The sequence below is a fragment of the Polypterus senegalus genome, chromosome 11, assembly GCF_016835505.1.
Source record: "Polypterus senegalus isolate Bchr_013 chromosome 11, ASM1683550v1, whole genome shotgun sequence".
NCBI lineage: Eukaryota > Metazoa > Chordata > Cladistia > Polypteriformes > Polypteridae > Polypterus > Polypterus senegalus.
Genome location: NC_053164.1, coordinates 146,548,989 through 146,574,514, shown reverse-complemented (window position 1 = coordinate 146,574,514; position 25,526 = coordinate 146,548,989). Strand labels below are relative to the sequence as shown.

At 36.6% G+C, this 25,526-nt stretch overlaps 1 protein-coding gene across 3 annotated transcripts in view; it reads right to left on the bottom strand.

The window, feature by feature from the left end:
• The window catches only part of LOC120539570 (solute carrier organic anion transporter family member 1C1-like), a 118,636-nt gene that overhangs the window by 2,157 nt on the left and 90,953 nt on the right, over positions 1–25,526 (bottom strand). For 2 of the 3 annotated variants that reach the window (XM_039769766.1, XM_039769767.1), the window contains 5 exons: positions 23,642–23,837; positions 22,322–22,487; positions 18,237–18,421; positions 17,989–18,053; positions 7,773–7,890 (listed from right to left, as the gene is read on the bottom strand). In XM_039769766.1, coding sequence (XP_039625700.1) covers positions 7,773–7,890; positions 17,989–18,053; positions 18,237–18,421; positions 22,322–22,487; positions 23,642–23,837 — 730 coding nt within the window. The remainder of the gene's footprint in view (positions 1–7,772; positions 7,891–17,988; positions 18,054–18,236; positions 18,422–22,321; positions 22,488–23,641; positions 23,838–25,526) is intronic. The other variant, XM_039769768.1, reaches the window with a different exon arrangement.

Genomic DNA, 25,526 nt, shown 5'->3' with positions numbered 1-25,526 from the left:
CATAATCATAAAACTCAGTTAAAAGCATTAATGTGGCCTTTTTTTTACAGTACATTACTGCTGTGGGGTTGGAGCCTCTCATTTTTATACCTAGTGTGCTTTACGCAAAAGCAAGAGGAAAGAGATTCATTTCTTAGATGGGATGTCCCTAATCCGACCACATGCCACAACGATAGAATCTTGGCTAAGACTGAGGTCTATGAGAGCAATAATTTCCCAGGCTGCTAGTGGATTTAAGTTTCTGCTGAGGCTCCTGGGAACTACTGAATTTTAAAGATTCTGTTTGAGAACAGATGTAACACAGAAGTACTTTATGGTGGGCTGACAGGAGAAGTACCCATGGAAATAGACGTATGCGCTCAGTTGCAGTACACCTGGGATAGGACCGTACTAGCTGCATGCAGCTCAACACCAGACTATGTAGTATGGTAGAAAGAGGAAATGATCCTTAGGTCTAATTGCTGTTGCAGTGAACAGCGGAACAAGATTAATGTTAAGTTTAACATATTAGGCAGCTACTCTTACTGTTAAATTTTAAACCACATCATTTGTATGAAAATGTGCTATACAAATAAATGTTGTTGTTGATTGTCTGTTAATGGCAGAACCCCTGCAATTAATGTCTTGCCCTTTCTAAATTAAAGACTTGCAGCTACACATTCCTCTCAAATTAAAGGGACAAAGCACAGGGAAAAAGTATGTCCTGATGTAAAAATAAAAATAATTGCAATCATTAACCTGCATTATTGACATGACTGATGCTGTCGTTATTGTAAATGCTATTCACTTTGAGCGTCTTTAAAGGCCACGAGTGCAAGTGCACACCAGATCTGAAATAAAGCCTCTCTGACTATGTATTATATAGTGCGTGTTAACGTCAGCTGTGAAGTTTTTGCTGCAATGGAATTACTTGGTATTTTATTCGCTTTGGTGACTGTGGATTAATTTAGTTATTTAATTATTAGGAAAACCTGTGTGCATAACTAATGGAAAGTATTCACTTTTTTTTTGTTTTATCTACATTTGAGAAAGTGATTCATACCATTACCTGATTGAGACTTCCTCCACAGGTCACACAGTGTGACACGCTTATATTTACACTCTATGAACATCACAGATAAAAATAAATTAAGTCAGGAGGTGGTTTCCATCAGAAATTTAAGCCAGCAGTCACTTGTACATTGGATGGAGGAGCGGTGATATAAGGTACAAGTAACCATGCATGTGTATTCTGTGGAAGAGCATGAAGTACTGCTGAAGCAGAAATATTGTAGTACTATTGAGACTGTAGCTGCAACAAAGCAACTTTTAGGTAGGAGTGAAATTTCTAGGGCATAATCTACAGGTCAGTCGGTGACAGCAGATGAAATCTGAAGTGACACTGACCATCCAGTCTGCAGTTAAGGGTGCAGAGTGGAGAAGCGGGGACAGGAATATTTTCTTAGGGGCGATATCAACATCCTAAAATCCAGTTTATACCATGTCATGCACCCAGATCACCCTGATAGTAGAACAACATCCATCCATGAGTTGCAGAGAGACAGTTATGCTTCACATATAATTCTATTATGTTTACCTTTCATCGCTGTTACTCTCTTATTGTTAATATTATACAGTACACACATACATTTGGTTTGCGTCTCTAATAGACCGTGTACATTTATAGTACTGTACTTGTAAAAGTTACCTTTTTTTTTTTCTCACTTTTATTCTCTCAGTCACGATCACCACACATACACCGCCCTAGGGATCTGATGCTTTTAGTTTTCATTTGAAACTGGGAATAACTATAGATGCGAGTAGTGTTTAGAGTCAATAGAACTGGGGGGTATTCCAGAAAGCTTGGTTAACTTACCATTTGGTAAACCATAACCTCTGGGTTGATTTACCCCAAACCCGCATACCATGAGTATGTCGGTTCCAAAACACCTGAGAAGAGTAAGTTCAATCAACCTCCTACTGGTTACCCAGAGTTAATGCGCGTGCACCGTGCATACATAAAGACGTTTTCAATGGATCGCCGATTTCACGAGTCAAAACGGAAGATCAAGGAGAAAAAGCGGCGGCATATTTCACAGAGGTGGAGTTGGAGGTGTTAATGCAGGCGTTTGAAGAATTCAAGCCTATCATAATGAAAAAAAGTAATACGGCTGCATCGGCTAAAGAAAGAGAGTTGGCTTGGCAAAAAATAACGGACAGAGTAAATGCGTGAGTGTATTAAATTGCAAAATTGACATCGCCTCCCTTTTATTATACTGTAAAATAATGAAACACCCCTTCCGCACCCTTTTCACTGTTCATTCACTTTGAATGCATTCACTTTTCCTGCCATTCATTTCTTTAGGTTAAAATAACAATGTGTATTGACTAGGAATATATGGTTTCTTATTTAATAAGGTGTAATCCGTCTGGATGCAGAAGAACTTTGAGCCAAGTCAAAATGAAACATAAAAACATACTGCAAAAAGGTAATAGTTGATTACACGATCACTGAACTATTGATTAAACACGATTTAGTATATTCTGTCTGTCATGTAGCATGGTGAAATGTAAGTTTACCACTATGATTTGTTTTCATTATATGACTTAATAAATTACTATCTCTGTCACTTAAAGGCTTCTTCAACATGCTTAATGTTTTTATGCAGGCTGACTTTATTGAACTTTATTGAACACAAAATCCAGTTCTTACCTGCACATTGATACTATGAATAGATTTCCTATTAACATAGTCTCCCTCATTCATTGAAGGAGCTTTAATAGGAATGTGGGTGCCGTCAATGCACCCAATTACATTTGGAAACCCTGAAATAGAAAGTCATATAGGGAAGTATCAAGTGTGTGTGCAGGATGAATACATCTATAGATATAAATAGTATGACTACATATTAAATATGCGTCATGAATTTTACTACAAAGGACAAACCTGCCACTCTGTGGAATTCCTCTTTAATTACAGGTTAGAGGTTAATTAGAGGTTTATGGCCAGGGAACTGTACAAACGTGTGTAAGAAGTGTTTCAGTGCCAGACATACTGTGCGAACGGCTCTACACACAGTTGCCATTCCAACATGCTCTGCATCGCCCACACAAAAAATGCCCTGAGGCAAAAACCGAAGTGCTATGCACAGAATGTTTTCTGTGCTAAGCGCAGACCCGCGGTTTGTGACATGTGCAATATGCGGTGCCAAGAGATGGGTCAAGTAAATTAACGATTCTTTTGAAAACCAAAAACGCTCTTTTAAAAAATCACTTGGAAATGAAAAGACATCAATACGCTGTCTTATTACTCTCTCCCGGCGGAAAAACCTCAGATAATTTGTGCTTCCACGTCCACAGGATCGTCATCAAAAGGGCACGCCATGCTCAGTAACCTTCTGAAACAAACTTACCCTGGAACATAACCTGCTCGGTGGCAGGTTATCTTCAGAGAGTAAGCTGCTATGGTTACATACATACCCAGAAAGTTACCTCTGTTTTTGGAACCGAAAGTTGAGGTTATCCACTAACTTACCCTTAAACTTACCCGGGTATGTCACATAACCTGCTTTCTGGAATACCCCCCTGGACATTCTCTGATCTGGAGGGATAAAAGCTGACACACAAACGCTGGTGAATCTGCCTTTTTCGTATCTCACCATCACTTTATTATTTTTTATTCAGTTTTATTAAGAGTTCTTGCTGCACTGAATAAGCTCATGCCTTCTGGTGCACGATGTCGACGCAGCACAGAGAAAAAAAAGAAAGAGACAAAAATATGGGACATTGAGTATAAAATTAATCAGAAAACATCATTGCACTAATGCAATGTTATTTGAAAATGAACAGCGTCAGATCGGGTGTGAATTTACGCTGGTGCTGTTACTTAGAGTCAGATCAGGAGAGTCAGGTGGGGGGGAGTTGGGTGTTAGAGCGTGATCGTGATTGAGAGAATAAAACTGGAGCTTATTCAGTGCCGCCCCCCCCCCCTTTCTGATCTGACGCCATTTTCAGTTAAAGACGTGGTACAAACTTGTTGTGTTACACCCCCTCTTTATTTGAAAACCGTGTCAGATCTTGTGCACGAACGAGACTGGGAAAACTGTGGACGTTAATGCGAGTGTTGTGCATGACTGAGAATGACTGTGCATGTTAATTTTTTTTATTCAGTTTTATTCTTGAGTGTTCCTGCTCACGCTGAATTAGCATGCGCCTTCTGATCCATGATGTCAAAGCCGTACTGACAAAAAAGAGAGACTTAGGTATATATGACATTTGAGAATTCCCTGTAAAACAGTGTCAGATTGGGGGTTGGGGGGGCAGGGAGGTGTTGTGGGAGCGTGAACATGAGTGAGAATAAAACTAAAAAAAAGACGCTAACTTTGACAAGTACTATACATTTACAGCGGCTGTTACAGACACAAATAAAATGTATGTTTTTGTTGTATAATATTAACAATAAGAGCAGCTCTCTACTCAAAACGGTAAAATTGAGAAGCTGCCAGCATCCATTCCAGAAGCTCTTGATTGGGAATCAGCAGTTCTTAGCATTGCACCACGCAAGCTGTCGTATCAACCGCCTACCGTAACCTGCTTTCTTTTTTTTTCGGTTAAAATCTTGAATAAAAGTGCACTTGTTTTGTTATACTTTTGTGAAAGTGTTTATTTCATATTTGTATTTCAGGTTTCACACATTATACATTTCATGTCTACATTTTTTCAATTATTACTAAAACATGAAAAATGTTTCTGTGTTAACTACGTTTTACATAGATTGTTGTTGACACAGAACACACATGAAATGTATGTATTCTAAATGATGATGTACTATTTTACCCTATAAAGCTCCAACACTTCACTCGAAGATAAACACTGAACACTGAGAAACTTCTTTGCGAAATGAACTGCAGCGGTGGGCTGGGGGATGGGATACCAGGCTGCTTGCTAATCAACACATTTACAGGACAAAAGACTCTGACAGAGAGGTGAGAATGAATTTAAGGTGGGCCGGATTTACGAGCTTTCTCGTAGGCTGTGGTAATTCTAGTGTTACTGTAATGAGTTAAATGAGGCACGGCAGCTGGAAAAGCCCTGTCACCCTTAGTTTTACACTTAATGCAAGGGATCATATGAGACAACTGGTTTGCTGATTCCAGAATACAATGAATTGAAGTAATCAAGCCGAGAAAAAATAAAAACATAAGTAGCTTTCTCAAGATCCCCAGAAGATACAAAAGGTTTGACCTTAGTTAAAAGATGAAGCTAGAAAAAGCAACTCTTGACTACAGATTTAATCTGTTTCTCAAAAAAGAAGTTACTGTCAAAAATGACATCAAGATTACAGGTTTGCAAAAGTCAGCAAAAGAGCCAAGAAGTTCAACACCAATTTGAGCTTTGGCTGAAGGACCAGCTATCAGCACTTCTGTTTTATTTTGATTGAGATCAAGAAAATTGTCAGTTATCCAGGATCTTAGTTCAAAAAGACAATTGTGCTGACGATTAATTGCAGAGTTACACACAGGAATATAAACCTGTGTATCATCAGCAAAACAGTGAAAAGGAATATTACATTTCCTGCAAATAACTCCTATAGGATGAAGATACTGTATATAGTAAATAAAATAGGACCCACAAGAGATACCTGAGGAACACCACATTTAACAGGAGCAGTAGACAAGAAAGAGGAATTGAAAGACACTGAAGACCCTGACCCTGAACCAGTCAAGAGCAAACCCTTTAAGCCCAACAGCAAGATCTCAATCAAAAATCAAAACAGTATTTTGGTAAAATTTACACTTTTTTAGTTTTTTATACATCCTGTGACATAACTTAACTTTAAACTTAGCAAAGATGGGTTTCTTGGTCTTTGGAAAGATTGCTGTCCATATATACTAAAATGTACACTCCAAGGAGATCTGTAAAGATATCACTCACGAATGTCTAAAAAACTGCAGGAGAATTGGCCAAACCATAAGACATTAACTCAACAACAGGTTATTACAAATATTTAGTTTATAAGTAATTGTCATTCCTTATAAGATTATATATATACTACTTAAATCTAATTTGGCAAAAACAGTGGCACATGGGATTTAATCAAGTAACAAAGATACAAAGGGAAGTGTATGCCTATTTGTGATTGTACATTTTATTTCCTGTAATTGATGCAAGGACTCAGAATGATACCCCTTTCTTTAACAAATAAGAAACTCCATGCCAATGGAACTGCAGAACAGCCTAATAAAACCATTTTCAAATTTTTCACTAATATAATTTTCCATTCCATTAGGTGACTGGACACCTGGCAGTAAACTGAATGAACAATCACAAGATCGTTGTTGTAAATGTTTAGACCATTGTTTATTAAACAAATCAAAAAATTATGATAGTGGGTGGAAAGAAGTTCTTTAGTACTGCAAAATACCATGTACATAGGACAATCCTGAATACTACAAGTTTAACTTATAGGCTTCCAAGATTTTCTCAGTTAACCTAATTCAAACTTGGTTTATGATTATAGCCAAGGGAGTCCCAGAATTACAATGTGCAGTTGGGCTTGTTTCATCTTAAGATCAAACATCTTTATTGGTTCAAGCTTTTGTAATGGTCTCTAAATAAAAAAGACACTGTAAATGAATGTCAGAAAAATGTCAACGCACATTATAATAACTGCTCAGTGATATGAATTATTATGTGTACGGCTCATCATTTAACTGGTTTGGCTTCAGTTCCCTGCTTGATCAAGTTTTTCTGAAATGATGCATACACATGGGTCAGAGTTGCCATAAGTAAACGCATGCTTCCCTGTCAAGTTTTTTTGCATAAATCCTGATGTTTGCATTGGAAGATATGTACACACATTTAAGGCCTCTTTTGTGCATATGCTAATGTTATAAATGAGGCCCCATGTCAGGGTCTCAGCTTTTTGAGACTCTCCCAAAATAGCTGCCTCAGAGCGCTGATGTGATCTGGCTCACCCTTTGCCTGGGTTCAGTGGCAACTTGACCTGCCGATTTTCCCAAGCTCCATGAGCCCAAAGTACCTGCAGTCTCTCAGCTGTCTAATGCAATGCCTAAACCCACACCATCACTACCCAATGCAGCAAATGGCACTAAAGAGCTCAGGTCTCAGGCACACACTCTCAAGCAACTCCTCTGAAGAGCCAAATAAGTCTGTTATTGAGCATCACTGCATTTTCCACTTTGCTAAATTGGATGATAGGTTTTCATTTCATTCTGCTCCTGACACCAATGTAGCACTGGCGGCGAGTGCCAGAATGGAAACTTTGCACTTTACATGGATCTTTTTGGTGTCACACCGTCTTTAAAAGGACCGCTTGCTGTGACACCTTTGCCTTTTGTGATGTTATACTAGCTTATACAATGGGTAACTCATCCTGGGCTGATGCAGCTTGTGAGCACCATTACAGTATTAAGAATCGTGAATGTCACTTCCAGTACAATAAATTGAAAAAGTGTTAAATGTCAGCTTGTTCAAAACAGGTCCATTTACCTAATCATACTTTATGTTTGTCTGTGTGTTAGGAGGACGAAAGTATAATTTACAAATTTTTGAAAATGTGCATACAGCATTCTGATCTTTAACTATAAATCTGAATTGTACTATATTTACAAAATCTAACAACAAAAGATTCTTTTTTGTTATACCATGCTTAAAGTGATTACAAACCTACAAAGTAAAAGAAATTCAGGGGGAAAGACAGTAATGCAATGCAAATAATTTTGTTAATACAGTTAAATATTGTAACAAATTATAAAAATGGCAAATGTTACCTATAGGCATTGGTATCATATATGCGGCATGCACCACGGCCTCCACATTTTTTGCTGCCCCACTTCAAGCAGGTGGCATCTATAAGTGCTCCAAAATATATTGGTGCTGGAATTCCAGCTACAAAAGAAACCACAAAAGATGGTCAATTATAGTTGACTATAACATAGAAACACATTTTTGACAACTTTAATAAAAAGTGCATTATGAGGGTAATTAATGTTTAAGAAGAGTGTGGGACTGGATTTTTGGATATGTAGTACTCTGAGGATTTTCACAGAATTAATACAATTGTGATCAAGTAAATGTAGCCGCCATGCACCTGTTCATCCACTGGCATTCACTGATTTCACTTATTGTTGATTTCTACTCTTTTAAAATAAGACAAAGCTTCTCAAGTTTAGCAATCATTAAGAGTGTGTCAGCCTGACCTGTTTAAACAAACTGTGGTTTCAGGACTCATTATCACAGTACTTGTTGCATCTTTAGAATATTATTTTTAACTTTGGTCCATTTGCTCTCCTTCCTAACCAAGTGAATAGTGATATACATTGTCGCTCTGGTGGCTGGTGACTCTTACTTGGATGTGAACAGGTTAGTGTCTCTAGCAAACACTTTAAGAAACATTAAAATTAATTTCTACAGAGTAAAGAAAATAGGTAGAAAGTGGCATGCATAATTAACTGGCATTACTATATAGTTCACAAAGTTAAAAGATGCATAACCGAAAAGAATCAGAATTTTTTTTTATTAATGTCAGAAATAGTGGTTTACTCTTCTGATTTACTAGCTTCAGTTACTGAGTGTACTAAAGAAGTGCACTAAAGAATTCTTCATGCAACAGTTTATACAAAGGTGTGCATATTGAGATTTGGTGAAAAGTTTTGGCTTGAAATAGACAAAGCAAGAAAAGGCCAGGAGATATAAAAGTAAGTGATAGGTAAAAGAAAAGTAACAAAAATTACTATGTAAGACAAAACCAGGATGGTTAAAACAATTATAGTATCAAAGTCAAAAGAAGAGGATTGTACATAATTAAAGAATCCAAAAATTTAAACATATTACAATGTATGCTGCTTTTTTTTAGGCAGAGTAAGAGCATGTGACTTTCATATCATGTGATTAGCAACTGCTCCCTAAAAACAGTAAATAAATGGCAGTGTCCATGCCACTTTAAAAATTTTGACACCAGAAATAGTAACATTATAAAATAATTTGAAATACAAAAATGAAACAAAGAAATTATTAAGAACCATAACTGAGCACTGTTAGTGAAATTTTAATAATGCAAAGAACATTAAGATCAGAGATAGGAACCGAAGGTCTGTCTTCTGTGCTGGAACCACGACATAGCACAAAATAAAGGACTTGTGGACCTCACTATCTAGTGTCAAAACTATGAAGAATTCTATATTCTTAATCTCCATTAATCTAATAAAGGGAGGACGTGACACAATTTTGAAAGGTGACATAAGCGAACAGTTTTTAAGCAAGACACATAAAAAGTTGGATTTATTTGGAAATGTTTGGGTAATGGTTTATAGGATATTTGTCCAGCCATCTTCAACCTGTGTAAGGTACTATGAAATACTGGCCCTGACTTACAGGATGGAATCGTTAGGCAGATTTTCTGCTCAATTAAAAAATCTTGTGATCAGATAATATTTTGACCACTTATCTTTATGGTTCTTTAAACTAGTTGACATACTTTGTACTGTGAATGCAGTAGGTGTAAAATTCGAACTGTTTTGGCTTACAAGACACTCAGATGGGGCCTCTCTCATCCAAGTGAATATTAACCATTGGACCAATCTGATTGAATGGAATTAACAGTATATTGCAAATACTTCTAAAAGTTCATGAATTTAGTTTGACAGTTGCATTCCAGGTGGTACACTGATGTTAAACTCAAATGAATACCCATCTTAAAACAAAATATCTCTAAAAAATGGGAAGTGAATTGAGGACCCCTAACAAACACAACACATTTTAGGTAGAGCAAAAGGAATACAACAATGTTTGATATAAGTAAATTACTGTATCTGTTAGGATGTGCCTTTGTTTAACAACCTTTTTATTGATTTAAATACAGTAAACTATGTCACAACTTCAGGAGTGTAACAGATGTATCATTTTAACTCCTTGATATACAAGGGTAGATTATCTCCTGTTTATCTAGTCAAAATACTTCTCTGTGTTAGAAGTATTTTTTTGGAAAGGCAATTTAAATCAGGCTGAATAGTACATTATGCCACTGTACTAAAGGCTCCCAGAATGTTCTTATTAAAATATAAACTTCATCCAAATAAGTGTCATGACTCTTCTTTTAAAGAATTAAAAAAAAACACATTTATAGAGATTCAACACATGTAATCATACATAAATGAAATACAAATGTCTAGAACAGCCACAATAAAAACATATATATTTCCGTAAATGTTTCCTACTCTACGTTCAGTTTAACCAAGTTGATTTTTGAGGCAGGAAATACTTAATTAATATTGAAACTCTAAAGCCAAAGCAACAACCTTCTCAAAAGAATGTAGTACTGCTGAGGTTAATGCCCTGATCTGTTTTTCTTTCTTTTTTCTTTTCTTTTTTTTGATTAAATTGATCATCTCTATGATCAAAATTTCTATCCTGTATTGTAAACAATTTTGGTCCAAGATATTTATTGTGCCTAGATGAAACATTAGGCTTGTCCTGACAAAATGAAGAAGGGCCAGGAGATAAAAAGTGAGGGATAGATAAAAGAACAGATCATTTAACTATGCCAAAAGCAATGAGTGTAAATAATTGTGGTTAACAAAATCAGAGCAAAAACGTAAAACCAACAACTTCAAAAAATAAAAGCTATAAGGAAAGGACAAACTTCATTTGTAATTAAGCAATTCAAAAACATCAAATAATGTGTACTGCCATCTTTTATTGGAGGAACAAAATGACATATACTGTCATTTAACTTTCCCATCACAAGGTCAGCAACTGCTCCTAGAAACTCTAACCACTGGCAGCATCCGTGACTTTTTTTTAAAATGGTGATTGGGAATAATTATTTTATTAAAAAATAAAAATATAACACCAAAATATCAAAAAAACAAAATATTCTTAAAAATCACAACAGAATTAGGTACACAGTTATAGAAAAACAAAGTTTCAACCAATACCCCTAAATACCCAACATTTTTGCTTTCACTTTAATGACAGCATTGACAATTAAGAACTACATATTTACTGTACATGTATTGCTTTCTCTACAAACACTAGAAAGATTTAAAATGAAAAATTACACTGATACCATTTCTTTCTTTTCCTTTTTCTTATAACGCCAGATGACAGTACCGCACATTTCCTTAACCAATTAACACTAGAATTACCAGAGCCTACGAAAAAACCTGTAGATCCGTCCCACCTTAAATCACTTGTCACCTCTCCGTCAGCGTCTTTTGTCCTTTAAATGTGTTGATAAGCAGCAAGCAGTCTGCTATCAAATCCCCCACCGGCTCACAGTTTTCTCAGCTCAAGTCTGTTTACCTGCGTGTCAGTTGCTTGGAGTTGTATAGAGTGAGAAGTCAAGCAAAATCACACCTTTTATAAATACTATATCTTTATTTGGAACACTTGCATTTCATGTGTGTTCTGTTTACAACGATCTATGTAAACACATTGTTAAAAAAGAAACGTGTTCATGTTTTAGTAATAATTGACAAAATGTAGGCATGAAGTTTATAATGTGTGAAGCCTGAAGTCCAAATATCAAAGAAACACTTTCACAGAAGGTACAAATATAATTAATTTCGCAAATGGAACAAACAATCAAGTGCTTCCATATTACAATTACAGCTGGACAGTTTCTAACCGGTTATTATGATATCTACCGTTTACTTGAAATTAAAGAAGAAACGGTCTCACAATATTGTCCTTGGCATGTCCTGATATTTCTGAACCCAAGGGTTTTGTGAGAATGGTGATATTGTTAAAGGCACTGAAACAGCAAGCTATGGAAAGGTACGTGACTACCCAGATCAGCATTTCTCTGTCTCTTGTAGTGTTCTGGTTTTCCTCCTTTTCCCCTCTATCTCCCTTTCTTCTCTCCCTCCTTACGTTTAAGTAGGGAATAACCTGGACGGACTTGATTGGGGGACAGGAAAATTATCTTGAGGGGTCACGGTCCTGTAGCATTCTCCTTCCCCTTTGGTTCCAGGGAACGACATTTACAACTAATCCGTTCCAGACCATACAAACTGTATATAAATATATATTTTTTTAAGATTTTTAAGCACAAATATAGTTAATTATACCATAGAATGCACAGCGTAATAGTAAACTAAATGTAAAAACATTAAATAACACTGAGAAAACCTTGAACAACAGAGAAAACTAACACTGCAAGAGTTTGTGTGACATTTACACAGACACACCAAAGACTACATAAACGAGACAACGCTACAAAAGACGCAACTTGGCACAAAAACACATTTAGTTGTCCCCCCTTCATGTAGCACCACTACACTAAACTAATACAGCTATATATACAATGGACCCTTAACTTACGAACTCAATTCATTCGCGAGGTCTGGTTGTAACTCAAGTTGGTTGTAAGTCAAGACTATTTTTCCCATAAGAAATAATGGAAATACCCATTACTTTTCACAGCAACACTTACTTAACCTTTTCATAATAAAAAAGGGTTGTATAATGTGTATAATTTACCAAAACACCAATATTTTTTCTAATGTACTAACCAAAAAGTTATAAAAAGTGCCTAGCCTACCAGAAACAACAATTTCATACTATACTCACCATTTAATTTGACATCTTTGGGCTGAAGGAAGGGAGGAGGAGGATAATGAAACGGAAGGTGATTATTGTTTAGAAGGAGCCTCCTTATGCAAATCTTTTCTTTGTAAAATTGTCCAGATGGTGGATTTCGACATGTTGTACATATTAGCGAGATCGGTCACACAAACACCACTCTCATATTTCCACACAATTTCCTTCTTCATTTCGATTGTGATCGCTGTTTCTCAAGTTAATAATGACAGTAGTCGAGTACTCAGTTCAAAGCTGGTCGTGTTGTGAACTGCTGTAATAATACACTCCAAAGCAAGCCGGTGCTGACTCAGCCTGATGACATCATCATGTGCCGCGCCAGCCTGCTAGCTAACATTCCTTAACAATCGCTTTCTTTACCTTTGTTACCTTCTCTTCCATCCTTGCCATGGTCTTAGTGAATTATATATAGATAAATCACTGCACTGAATTTACGTCCACAAACACATGTATCTGGGCTCCAACAGATGCTTACGAACACTCTCAGCTGTTTGTTTACAATCGCACAAGCGGATACACGTGACCGCATTCGGGTCGTAACGCAAGATGTTGGTCCTAAATCAAAACAAAAATTTTGGTCGTAAATCAAGTTGTTCGCATGTTAGGCCGGTCGTATATCAAGGGTTGGCTGTATATATATATATATATTTGTATATATATATATATGTGTGTGTACAAAACTGTGTTTAGACATGGTATATGCTTTTGATAATCCATAACTAGCATGAAATCCATAAACAAGTAATTACATACAAGTTATTGTCCTCTGTTACACTACTTCTCGCAAATGCATTACATCCCACATGGAACCCAATAGAACTACAAGGTCTGTAGGTATTTGCATCTACAGTATTTCCAATCTAAAGCTTCACTAAGACATTCCACTCAGGTACCTACAAAACCTTCAGCTGCCTAAACTGCCTAGACAGTGTCTTCTGAATAGAAGTTCCAGAGCAATAAGTCTTGTACCAGAGTCAGTGTTTTGAGTCACTGAGTTGAGTCAGGGCAATGGGCCAACCTGGGTGAACTTTGAAAAAGGCTGTTAAAACAGAAGAGAAGAAAAAGCCTTCTAGAAGTGCTATTTCTAGGTAGCACTTTCCAAACTTTAACACAAGCTCTGCATAGCTGTCTACTAGTCAATTAGGACTACAAAAGCCGCTCCCACAAAAATGGGATATTACAGCAGAACATTACTCACATATGCCTTGCATCTTAGAGTCATCGCACCTGGATAGTATCTCTTGCCTTGCAGGGTACAAACTCACAAGATTTTCCCTGCTTCTATGGGCTGAGGCTGACCATCTTCTTGACGATCTTACCAACCCATCTCCACCACTACCACCACCTAACCAACCAAGTGAAGTCCTCACAGTCTTTGGTGTAACTATTCTGAAAGTGTAGTTTATTACTTGTGTAGTCATTTCTTTGGAATACTTTTGATAAGGATAACCTGACCAGGTATATAAACCTCCAAAAATCACAGATCTTGGAATCCCTGAGGCAATTTCCTCTACAACACCTAAATAAGATAAACAGAAACAGAACACAACACAACATAACAGAAAATGCACAAAAAAGAAGGGAGTAGTTAAACTTGTTACAGTTAAGGAGCACATGAGATAAGGAACAAAATTATTATTCTGAACATATAAAGGATTACACTGTTAATATCAAACCACACACCATCCACTGGTCTAAGACATCACTAGGAATTAGGCAAAACATTTAAAATAATTAGTAATGAAATGGATTAAATATACATGTCATGTCATGTTAATGTACAATTCCTTCACAATTTTTTGGTCGTGATTTTTTAAACAGTCCATACAATGTATTTTATCATCTGCACACAAAGGCATTGATGAGGGATGCCGTGAAGCTGGGATAATAATATTAACAAAATAAACAGGTACAGGCTAGGCATATTTAGACAGAAATACCTGTGTAACTGCTAATTTTCTCCCTCCTAGTGTGTTTGGAGTGAAGACGCACATACTCTTCCTCATCAGTACAGGGTTCACTGTGCCTTTCTTTTAGCATAGCTTCCTAAAAGGAGTTAGGGTATGGCTTGGCTCACGAAATATTTGTAATTTCTCTATTACTTTTACTGACTGTCACTTCAAGGAAAATCTATTCTACTAATTTACCAAATGTATTTTGTCTTGTGTCTCAATATTTGGACACCAAATTGGAACGAATGTACCATTTTAATTATGTGGCTAAGCACTCCAATGGGTGTGTTCTTGAGATTTTATATTTAAAATGTACTGGGGTCTGCAAAACTGATTATGGGGAAAGATTGCATTCTGCTACTACAACTACAACTGTTAAATGTTATGCTGTTTAGCTTGTGTTAGTAATTTTACCTGACTATACTTTAAATTAGATGATCATATAAAACGGACACAGCAATTGTCTTAAACTTATACATGAGGCATAATCTGACTTCTGACATAGGCTGTCTGTTAACTCAAGAGCAAGACCAAATGTAACATAAATTACTTTCCTTTCTTAAGCAGAAGCTATTCAAAGAAGTGTAACGATCTACCATACTCAAAATATTTGAGTTTGTTCTCTCGTTGTTTTCTGTAGGAATTGGTGTATTTGGAGCAGACAGGGAACTTCCCTGTTACTCTGTACTGTTGATCCCAAGAATTTAAACTCATCCACCTTCACCAAATCTATTCCCTGCATCCTCACCATTACTCTGACACTCCCTGTCATTCATATACATGTATTCTGTCTTGGTCCTTCATTCCTCTCCTCTTCAGAGCATATCTCCACCGCTCCAGGGTCTCCTCAACCTGCTCCCTACTCTTGCTACAGATCACAATGTTATCAGCAAACATCATAGTCCAAAGGGACTGCTGTCTAATCTTGTCTGTCAACCTGTCAGTTACCATTGCTAATAAGAAAGGGCTCAAAGCCGATCCCCAATGTAATCCCACTTCCACCTTGAAAGCATCTGTCACTTCTACTGCGGACCTTACAACTGTCACAATTCTCCCAGTTTCCCCCAGCACCCTGTTTGCTAACAGTAATGTACAGTACAGTAGCAGTAGCTTACAAACATTTTTAAAAATATAGTGACAGGGAAGGAACATTTTTTACTGAAGTCAAGTTTACTTTGATTTTACAAATCACATTGAAAGACCGAACAGAAGATAAGACTGATTAACACTAGAATTACCAAAGCCTACAAAAAATCTCGTAAATCCATCCCACCTAAAATCCCTTCGCACCTCTCCGTCAGTGTCTTTTGTCTTTTAAATGTGTCAATAAGTAGCAAGCATCCTACTATCACATCCCCCCACTGCTGCACAAAGTCTTCTCAGCTCAAGTCTGTTTACCTGCGTGTCAGTTGCTTAGAGTTGTATAGACTAGACTAAATACTATATCATTATTTGGAACACATGCATTTCATGTGTATTCCGTGTCTACAACAATCATTGTAAACACATTGTTAAACAGAAACATTTTTAACGTTTTAGTAATAATCGACAAAATGTAGACATGAAGCAAATAATGTGTGATGCCTGAAGTCCAAATATCAAATAGACACTTTCACCAAAGGTACAAGTATAACAAAACAAGTGCGCTTTTATTCAAGAATATAACTGCAGAAAAAGAACCCGCGTTAGGGTGCGACATTGACACGCCCTCCCTATGATTGATTTGGTGGTGTAATGGTAAGAACTGCCGATTACTAATCAAAGGATCACAAGTTTGACTCCAATCGACTCCATTTTAAGCAGTGAACTGCTCTTATTTTTACTATTTTAGAATAAAAATATACATTTGATTTGAATCTGTAACAGCCGTTGTAAATGTATGGTACTTGTAAAGGTTAGTGTTGTTTTTTTTATTCAGTTTTAATCTCCCACGTTCACACTCCCCTCGATCTGACACTGCTGTTTTCACATAAAGACGTGCTATAGCAGAGGTGAATTCAGATGATTACGAGAGTTCTACATCAGAGAAAGAATGCATGTCGCACTTTTGCCGTTGTTGTACATTATAAATGTACACGGGAAGCTCTGCAGTCTACTTGTGACTTTACACTGTAAGTAAATAAATCAAGATAAATGGGTAAATAACATTTGATCTGGCTTTTATATACAAAGTACAGCGACGGCACCTTCCACCTGCAGCTATAGACTGTTCAGTACATGAGCGATTCTCCACTCTAGTGTTTAGATTTCGACGGTGTATGTGCTCAAAAAAGATGTCTGACTGCATTCTCGCACCATTGCTCGTAGACTGAAGTGTCAGCATACACTTTTTGTGGCATTACACATGTACGTTTTGAGCATGCCCATGTCGATTAAACACAGGAAGCTCTGCAGTCTATTTGTGACTTTACGCTGTAGTAAATAAAGAAATCAAGGTAAATAACATTTGTTCTGGCTTTTATATACAAAGTACAGGCAAAAGTGTGACATGCATTCTTTCTCTGATGTAGAACCCTCGTCATCTTCTAAACTCACCTCTGTTATAGAGTGTCTTTATGTAAAAACAGCAGTGTCAGATCAGGGGGAGTGTAAATGAAACTAGGAGAATAAAACTGAAAACTGAAACTGAAAAGTACCACACATTTACAGACTCAAATCAAATGTATGTTTTTATTCTAAAATAGTAAGAATAAGAGCAGCTCACTTCTCAAAACGGAGTTGTGTGGGATCAAACTTCTGACTGTTTCATTACCAGTCAGCAATTCTTACTGTTACACCACCAAAGCAGTCGTGCACGTTAAAGATGTGTCAATGTCGCCACCTAACGCAGGTTCTTTTTCTGTAGTTATATTCTTGAATAAAAGCGCACTTGTTTTGTTATACTTGTACCTTTTGTGAAAGTGTTAATTTGATATTTGGACTTCAAGCTTCACACATTATATGCTTCATGTCTACATTTTGTCAATTATTACTAAAACATGAAAAACATTTCTTTATTAACGATGTGTTTACATAGATTTTTGTAGACACAGAACACATATGAAATTCTTGTGTTCCAAATACAGCATTTACTCTAGTCTATGCAACTCTAAGCAACTGACACGCAGGTAAACAGACTTGAGCTGAGAAAACTTTGTGCGGCAGTGGGGGGATGTGGTAGTAGGCTGCTTGCTGCTTATCCACACATTTAAAAGACAAAAGACACTGATGGAGAGGTGCGAAGGGATTTAAGGTGGGACGGATTTACAAGATTTTTCGTAGGCGTTGGTAATTCTAGTGTTAAGTAAGGTCTCTGTTAAATTACCATTTTACAAAAGAGACTTTAAAACAGCTTAGTGCAATTAGCCTGCAGTTTTGCTAACACTTTTTGTGGAAACATTTGCAGTACCAACCCCTACACCAGTAATATTGGAAGTAATATCAGAGAACTCACCTAGTGTTCTTGTGATTAATGTGTGAAAACCTAGAGCCAGAGATTTCAATTCCGGTTTGATACATCTGAAAAGTGAATATTAGATATATGTATATTTAAAACAGTGAAACATTAGCCAATATTTAAATTCTTAATTTATCATAATTAGTCCTTCACAGCTTACTGCTTAATTATAGTTCAAATATGCATTATGGTTTAATGTGTATTATTGTATTTCTTAAAAGGTGAAACAGAATTGGTGTTATTACCTAATAAGCAGTATGTATCCTGGTGTGCCACCTAAAGATATGACGAAAGAACTGATGACTGATAACGCCAGGAAATAAGGAAATATTTTATCACAGTCCTCTCTCTTCTGACACTCTCCGAGTACTGCTGATATATTTCCACCTGAAAAGCCATCTAGTTCCAAGCATTGGCAGTTATCAAACACCTGGAAAGAAGGGAAACTTGGGTCATTAGAGTGACATTTTACATTATACTAATGTAACCAACATTACTGCAAAACAACACAATAATTTTCATCATAAAAATGGGATGCATTCACAGCACATGTTCAACTCAAAATTATGCCAAGAAGGCCAAATATTCAACATAATCAGTTTGTTAATTCAAAATGGCAGTGCAGCAGTTTCTCTGAGTTACTTTTATCCAAAAGTCCTTAGAATGCTTTTTAATAATAGCGGCTGCTCAGATAATTCTGTAACTTGCAGCAGCACTCACAGGTTGTGATTTTATAAATTATAATTAAACTCATTTATTTCAACATTTTCATGCTTTTTTCATTAAAAGTGTGCAAAGGAAGTGTCTGGCAGCTCTGCATTCACACCCCTTTCTCTAGACTCAGTGAGTGTTCACTGTTAGGGTACTTTAAAACGAAGTCTCAAGGTTACTGTAAAGCAAACTCATTGAATCACTTCCAAGTTCAAAGATGACCATGCTTTATCTGGAGAGATATCAAGCGAAAGATTCCTCTCATGGGCTCTGGTGTTATCATTGGCTGAGAACAACCAGTTTATTTAAAACAAAAAGTGACCAGGAGATGGAAGCAAAAATAAAAAAAACAGACATATTGTAAATGGCGCTCAGGCATGAATGAGAGACACAGAAATAAAAAAAGAATCAAGTAAGAAACAAAAAATCCTAACATTAAATCTTTATGGAAGCACCATTTAGCTTCCCCTAAGTTACCAAGTAAAAACAAGAAAGGTACCCCCTAACTTCAGTTAATATATAACAGTTACATCTCAATGACTGCCCTCTTAAAGCTTCATCCCAGTTACTAACATCTCAGTCTGGGACAGAGACGGTTTCCTGATAGGAACAGCAAGAACTCTGATCAGGAAGTCTCTTATCATTTTTTCTCATCAGCTCGGCAGGACACTGGGCACACTCTAGCACCTAGGGAAGTAATTACAGTTATCCCTCGCTATATCGCGCTTCGACTTTCACGGCTTCACTCTATCGCGGATTTTATATGTAAGCATAACTAAATATATAACACGGATTTTTCGCTGCTTCGCGGGTCCTGCGGACAATGGGTCTTTTTACTTCCTGTACATGCTTCCTCAGTTGGTTTTCCCAGTTTATTTCATACAAGGGACACTATTGGCGGATGGCTGAAAAGCTAACCAATCAGAGCATGCAGTTAAGTTCCTGTGTGCTGAATGCGGTGTTAACCAGGAAGTCTTGTCTCGCTCATTCAGCATCAACGTGTTTCACTGTGTAAAGAGTTAACTCTTGTGCTCTTTAGTGTTTCTTTGTGCATAGTCAAGCCCTTCATTATGGCTCCAAAATGATCTGCTACTGCTACTGCTTCAGGGGCTGTGCCCAAGCGCCAATGGAGGATGTTAACGATTGCCGAAAAGGTAAACGTTTTGGATTTGATGAAGGAAGGGAAAAGCTACACCGCTGTAGGACGCCATTACAGCATCAATGAGGCTACGATTCTTATTTAAAAAGTAGGAAAGGAATATAAGATCTACGGCCGCAGTGTCCTTTTAACCAGGGTGCAAAATGAGTTGTAAGTGGATGTAATAAGGCAGTAGTCTGGATGAAATCTGCTTTAGGGATTTGCATTGAAGACTGCCGGAAGAACAACAACGGCGGTGCTACACAGTCACCTGAAGTGGCTCCTTTAGAAGGGCTGTAACACTCTCCTTTGTTGTGCAGTAAAATTAAACTCGTTATTGGACAAGTCATTGTGTCATTGTTGGTGAGTAACTATAATTAATTTTCTACTTACAGTACTTAGTACATGTACGTACTTTTAGTGTCACTGTACACACATTTACTGTATACAATTTTTCTTGCATTGTATGTATTTATTGCTGGTGGCCTGTATCTATCGTAATGGCTGTAACATATTTGATATCGGAGACACTCGATATCCTTAAAATAATATTTAGGTTTTACTGTATATAAACAGTGTGTTTACATACATAATTTCAATGAATCTTACCTAATATCTAAGAGAATACAAAGGGATTATGCTGTATAACTGTGCAGGGAATATTTATAAACAGTGTGGGAGAGTTTATAAGGGCTTAAAATATATAAAAATAACCATACAAACATATGGTTTCTACTTTGCGTAATTTCACCTATCACGGTTCTGGAATGCAACCCCCGCGATCGAGGAGGGATTACTGTACATTCATTCCAAATCACCATTTTCTTTCTTCCTGAAACATGTCTGTGTCTGTGTATGCTTATTTCTTTATCCTAGACGCCAAATTGTTTTGCCTGCAAATAAACCTATTACAATTCCCATTTACAAATGGGATCCATTTATCCCAGTTCATCCCTTGCACCTAATGGTCACAGGATAACCTCCAACTCCACATGACCCTGTAATATATAACATGGAAAAAGATGGATGGTTATTGTCCCAATTACTTTGGAAGATATATATTAAACCAAGATCTTTTATCTTTTATGTTTCTGTAGTCCTAATACTACTGTAGTTAATGCAGTAGACACAAGGACGTCCTCCACAAAAAATATACACAGTTTCATAGTTTATCTTCCATGTGAGATTTAACAGTTCTATGCTAAACTGTAATAATACAGTATGCTGTCAAAATTTAACACCAAACAGGAAGCATTTTGAGAGTTTTGAATAAAGCACATTTTTTAAATCAAGTTATGTGCTCTTCAGAAAACATCCATCCATCATCCAACCCGCTATATCCTTACTACAGGGTCACGGGGGTCTGCTTGAGCCAATCCTAGCCAACACAGGGTGCAAGGCAGGAAACAAATCCCGTGCAGGGCACCAGCCTACTGCATGGCGCACACACACACCAAGAACACACTAGGGACAATTTAGATTCGCCAATGCACCTAACCACCTAACCTGCATGTCTTTGGATTGTGGGAGGAAGCCAGAGTACCCAGAGGAAACCCACGCAGATATGGGGAGAACAAACGAAGCGAACCCGGGTATCCTAGCTGCGAGGCAGCAGCACTACCCACTGCACCACCGTGTCTTCAGAAAACTTTCTGAAGATATTTATTTTTTGTTTAGCTGTTCTTTTTGACAGCAAGTTCACTCTGAAGTTGCAAATTCTAACCATTTTAACTATGAATCAATACCATTTTCATACAAAATAACATGAAAATACAGTAGTTTGCTCCAAAAATGTAACTTAATTTCTTAAATGAGAATAAATTTAAAAATATATATTGTACATTATCAAAGGTAACACTGAATGCATTAATGTAGCTGTGACTTTGCTAACCTGGGACCACTGAATTACATTATGAAAGAGTTACAACTGGCATACTACGTTTTGAGAATAAGAGTATTTTGAAAGAGGCATACTGTAGGTGAAGGAAAAGAGAAAAAATTATAGGCCTGACAAATCTTTATTAACCCGAAGTTCACGACTTTAGAAGAATATATAAATAATGATTTTTTAAGTAAAGAACTCTGCAGTAATACTATTTATTATAAAGCAAAATAAAACAAAGAATGGCTGATGGATCATTATAATTGAAAATGTGTTAGGGTACGCTTATGTGCTGCATCAAGCTAGACGCTATGTTAAATGCAAAGTTGTGTTTAATTTTATGTCATCTTAAATCATGTACCTTGTTTAGTGTTTTAGCATGGTGTTTCCTGTGAATAGTTTGATAAGTCCTATCTATCAAAAAAAAGGCTGTATCTATAATCCTATAGTTACGTGAATTGATGGAATGCTTGGAGCTTTATTTACATATATACACATGCATCTTCAACATGCAAGGAAAAATTGTGTATTAACCTGCTGTACTTGTACAGAAATTGTCTACTTATTTAAAATCCAGAACAAATACAAAATGCTCTTACAGTGCTTTTTCCAGAACCTCTTGATGTTTTGCACCCAGCAAGACATGGTGAAATATAAGTTATTCCATTACTTCCACAAACTGGATCCCAGCGTTTCACAGAACAGAAGCAGTCAGAATTGCAACCTGCTGACAATGTTTTTTCAAAATAGGAGATATGCTTGATGCTGCAATGACATACATAAATATGTGAATTTGGTATCTAGGTAGAAATTTATATCTTGCAATTATAATGTTTTTTTTTTTCAATCTGAACCTTTATGAGGTCAGGGTGGTATAAATAAACTTGCATTACGCCATATAAATCTTTCTTCACAACAATGCTTCTTACATTCTCCCTATATTACTTCCCATAGAGAGATAACCAAGCCATGAAAGTACACAGCAGAGCAAGGCCAGGTTATCCTCTAAAAGCCAAAGCAGGAGAGGAGTCATGACAAGGAGATAAGGAGTACAAATATATACTTCATTTTATGCCATAATCCAAAAATAGGCAGGTGGTCAAAGAAAATGTCTGGCAACATAACCAGGCAAGGGTATCTAGGAAGATTAATCAAGAAGAGTATCTTAAAGATGGATAAAAAAGTTAAAAAACACAAAATCATTAGACACCAAGTGAATTCAACTAAAGGTTTATGAAAAGGGCTCAATGCACAATACCTCAGTTAAGTGCTAAAGCCCAGTTCTCTTTTTATTTCGCTTCCATCATGTGACTGCAATTCCATTTGTGTTGTTCAGTAACAGATACAGATAGAAGGGGATAGGGCATTTCAGGTAAAAGGAAGTGGTAGGGGAAGAGCCCAAGTTCAAATTCAATTGACAACTGCTATGCTTCTAACACTATGCAAGGTCAGCAAGGCACAAAACATGCTATAGGCTACATGTTTAAAACATTTAGCCATCCTCATGAGAGGGCTACAAACACAACATCTATTGTGCCTCAATGGTGTCTAAGTCCGTTATAGAAGCAATAATAGTAGATAATGTTTAAAAAAAAAATAACAGCATTTCACTTTAAACAACACAAAAATAGGATATCTCTAAAGAAATTGCCCATAGTCTCCCAGTGTTGTAACTGCTCCTCTTCTGTTTTTCAATATCAGGAGCTTAAGCAGATCATGTTATTTTAGTAGTATAGGTATATGACTAAATTTTAGTCTATTGTTTTGCCTGCAATCCAGCAATCATACATATTATATGAACTGGCTGTATTTCCCTTAAACATTAAAATGAGGGAATGCCCTTCATTACTATGATTCAGCACAGATAAAAAGCCATCTCATTTTGTAAATACTGTAATTGCACAGTATAAATTGCATACCCTTCATATGAAACGGTTAATCCTGCCACTTTGGAGTTTTCACATCCCATTGCAAAAAAGGTAAGTGATATGACAAAACCCAGCACAGAGGTACCAAGTGCAAATCTTGCGGCTCCTATCACATTTAATTTCAGTTTTTTCATTACAACCCCACCTGAGAATATTCCCAAGGCAACAGCAGGAATATTAATAGCTCCTGAAAATTAAGTAGAAAAAAAGTTTTAAAAATGACATTTAAAAAGTGAAAATTTACCTCAATGCAAATACACTTTCCAAATAATAATTTACAGTAAAATGTTTATTTTTTTATTTTTCCAGATTTCACACAACTGCAAAATAAAAAAAATACTTTTAATGATTCCAAATTTATTCTAAGTATCCTCAATTCTGAATAATAACTGTATTGTGAATTTTAATATATACTGTTACAGTGATGTCTGGTGTGGGGCACAAACAAGGACCATGGGCTGGAATGAGGAGCTCCACATGCCTCACAGTGTGAGATCTCTTTTCCTTAGGAAAGACAAAAATTCAGTGTGATTAGGCCAGGGCCAAGTAACTAAAGGTAACATTTGGCGGAAAGACAACCCATGATGTCTGTAGAAGATCGTTCTTGGACCAGCAGTTCTGCCAACATGACCCAGAAGTGACATACAAAAGTAACTTCCAGAAGAATTTAGGTACTTGGTATCTGGCAGCAGCCAAAGGCACCCTTTTCAGGGTGATTTATATGCCTCAAGTGGGACTACGTCTACAAAGAGAAGAAACTAAAATACAGCTTTTAAAAGAAAATGGACATTCAGCTGCTCTATATGCTTTATTATTGTTTAAGAAGCCTTATATTTCTAGCAGTACCACAGGAAATTAATAAATATTCATGTGATTTTAAAAAATTGAATGGTTATGGTATTAATTTAATTAGAGCACCCATTTAGCATAAGAAATATACTGTACTAGCTGTGTTATCTGGCTTCACCAAGAAATTTAATAAGACAATGGGCCTCAGTTATAGTACCATCGGTTAATCTGGTATCTCAGAAGAACTATACAACTAGCCAAGTGCTTTTCTGTACCATGTTTGTAGATTGTTTTTACAGTGTACTAGTATTACTGACAGGCAGTATGGTGAAGAAGTTAAGGTTTTAAATGTAGGACTTCAGACCATGAGGCTGTGGGTTAAAATCCTGCTACTGGCACTATATGACTATGAGTAAGCCACTTCACAAGACTGTGCTCTAATTGAAAAAATGAAATGTAACCAATTCTCAGAAGCTTAAGCATTTCGTAAACTTTTCTAGATGTTTATTATTGGTTTCAGGAACAATGAAACAGTTCAAGCTTTGCTGTGTTTTATGTAAAATATTTAACAAAAATGTAACCTTTGTGTGGATCTATACCTCTTTAATCTCCTCCTATGTCTACTAAAATATGAAATGCAATAATATAATACTAAACATACAGAAGGCCATATTCACTGCTAAATTATTCACATGGTATGAGGAAAGCCTCAATTCTCCAAATTTTGCACAATGTTAAAAGGTAATACAATTGACTGCACTTCTAGGCATTACTGAATTAGTTTGTTGAGTTTACGTAATAAAATAGCAGTTCTTACTTCTGCACCACCCCCTCAAAATGGCTCAACTAAAAAAAAGATGCACTGCTTAGTCCTGCACTGCTACTACTTGCTTTCTGGATTTTGCCAAACCTCACACACAGCCTGTAAAATGCAAATGATTACCATTATCAGAAGCAATATTTACTTATATTCTCTAGATCTAACTACAGTAAATGGTCATTGAGTTTGACGATTGTACTTTGAGTCTGTTACATGCTACAGTATTTCCTGTTTTTATAGTTTGTTTTTATTTTTCTGTCATTTCCT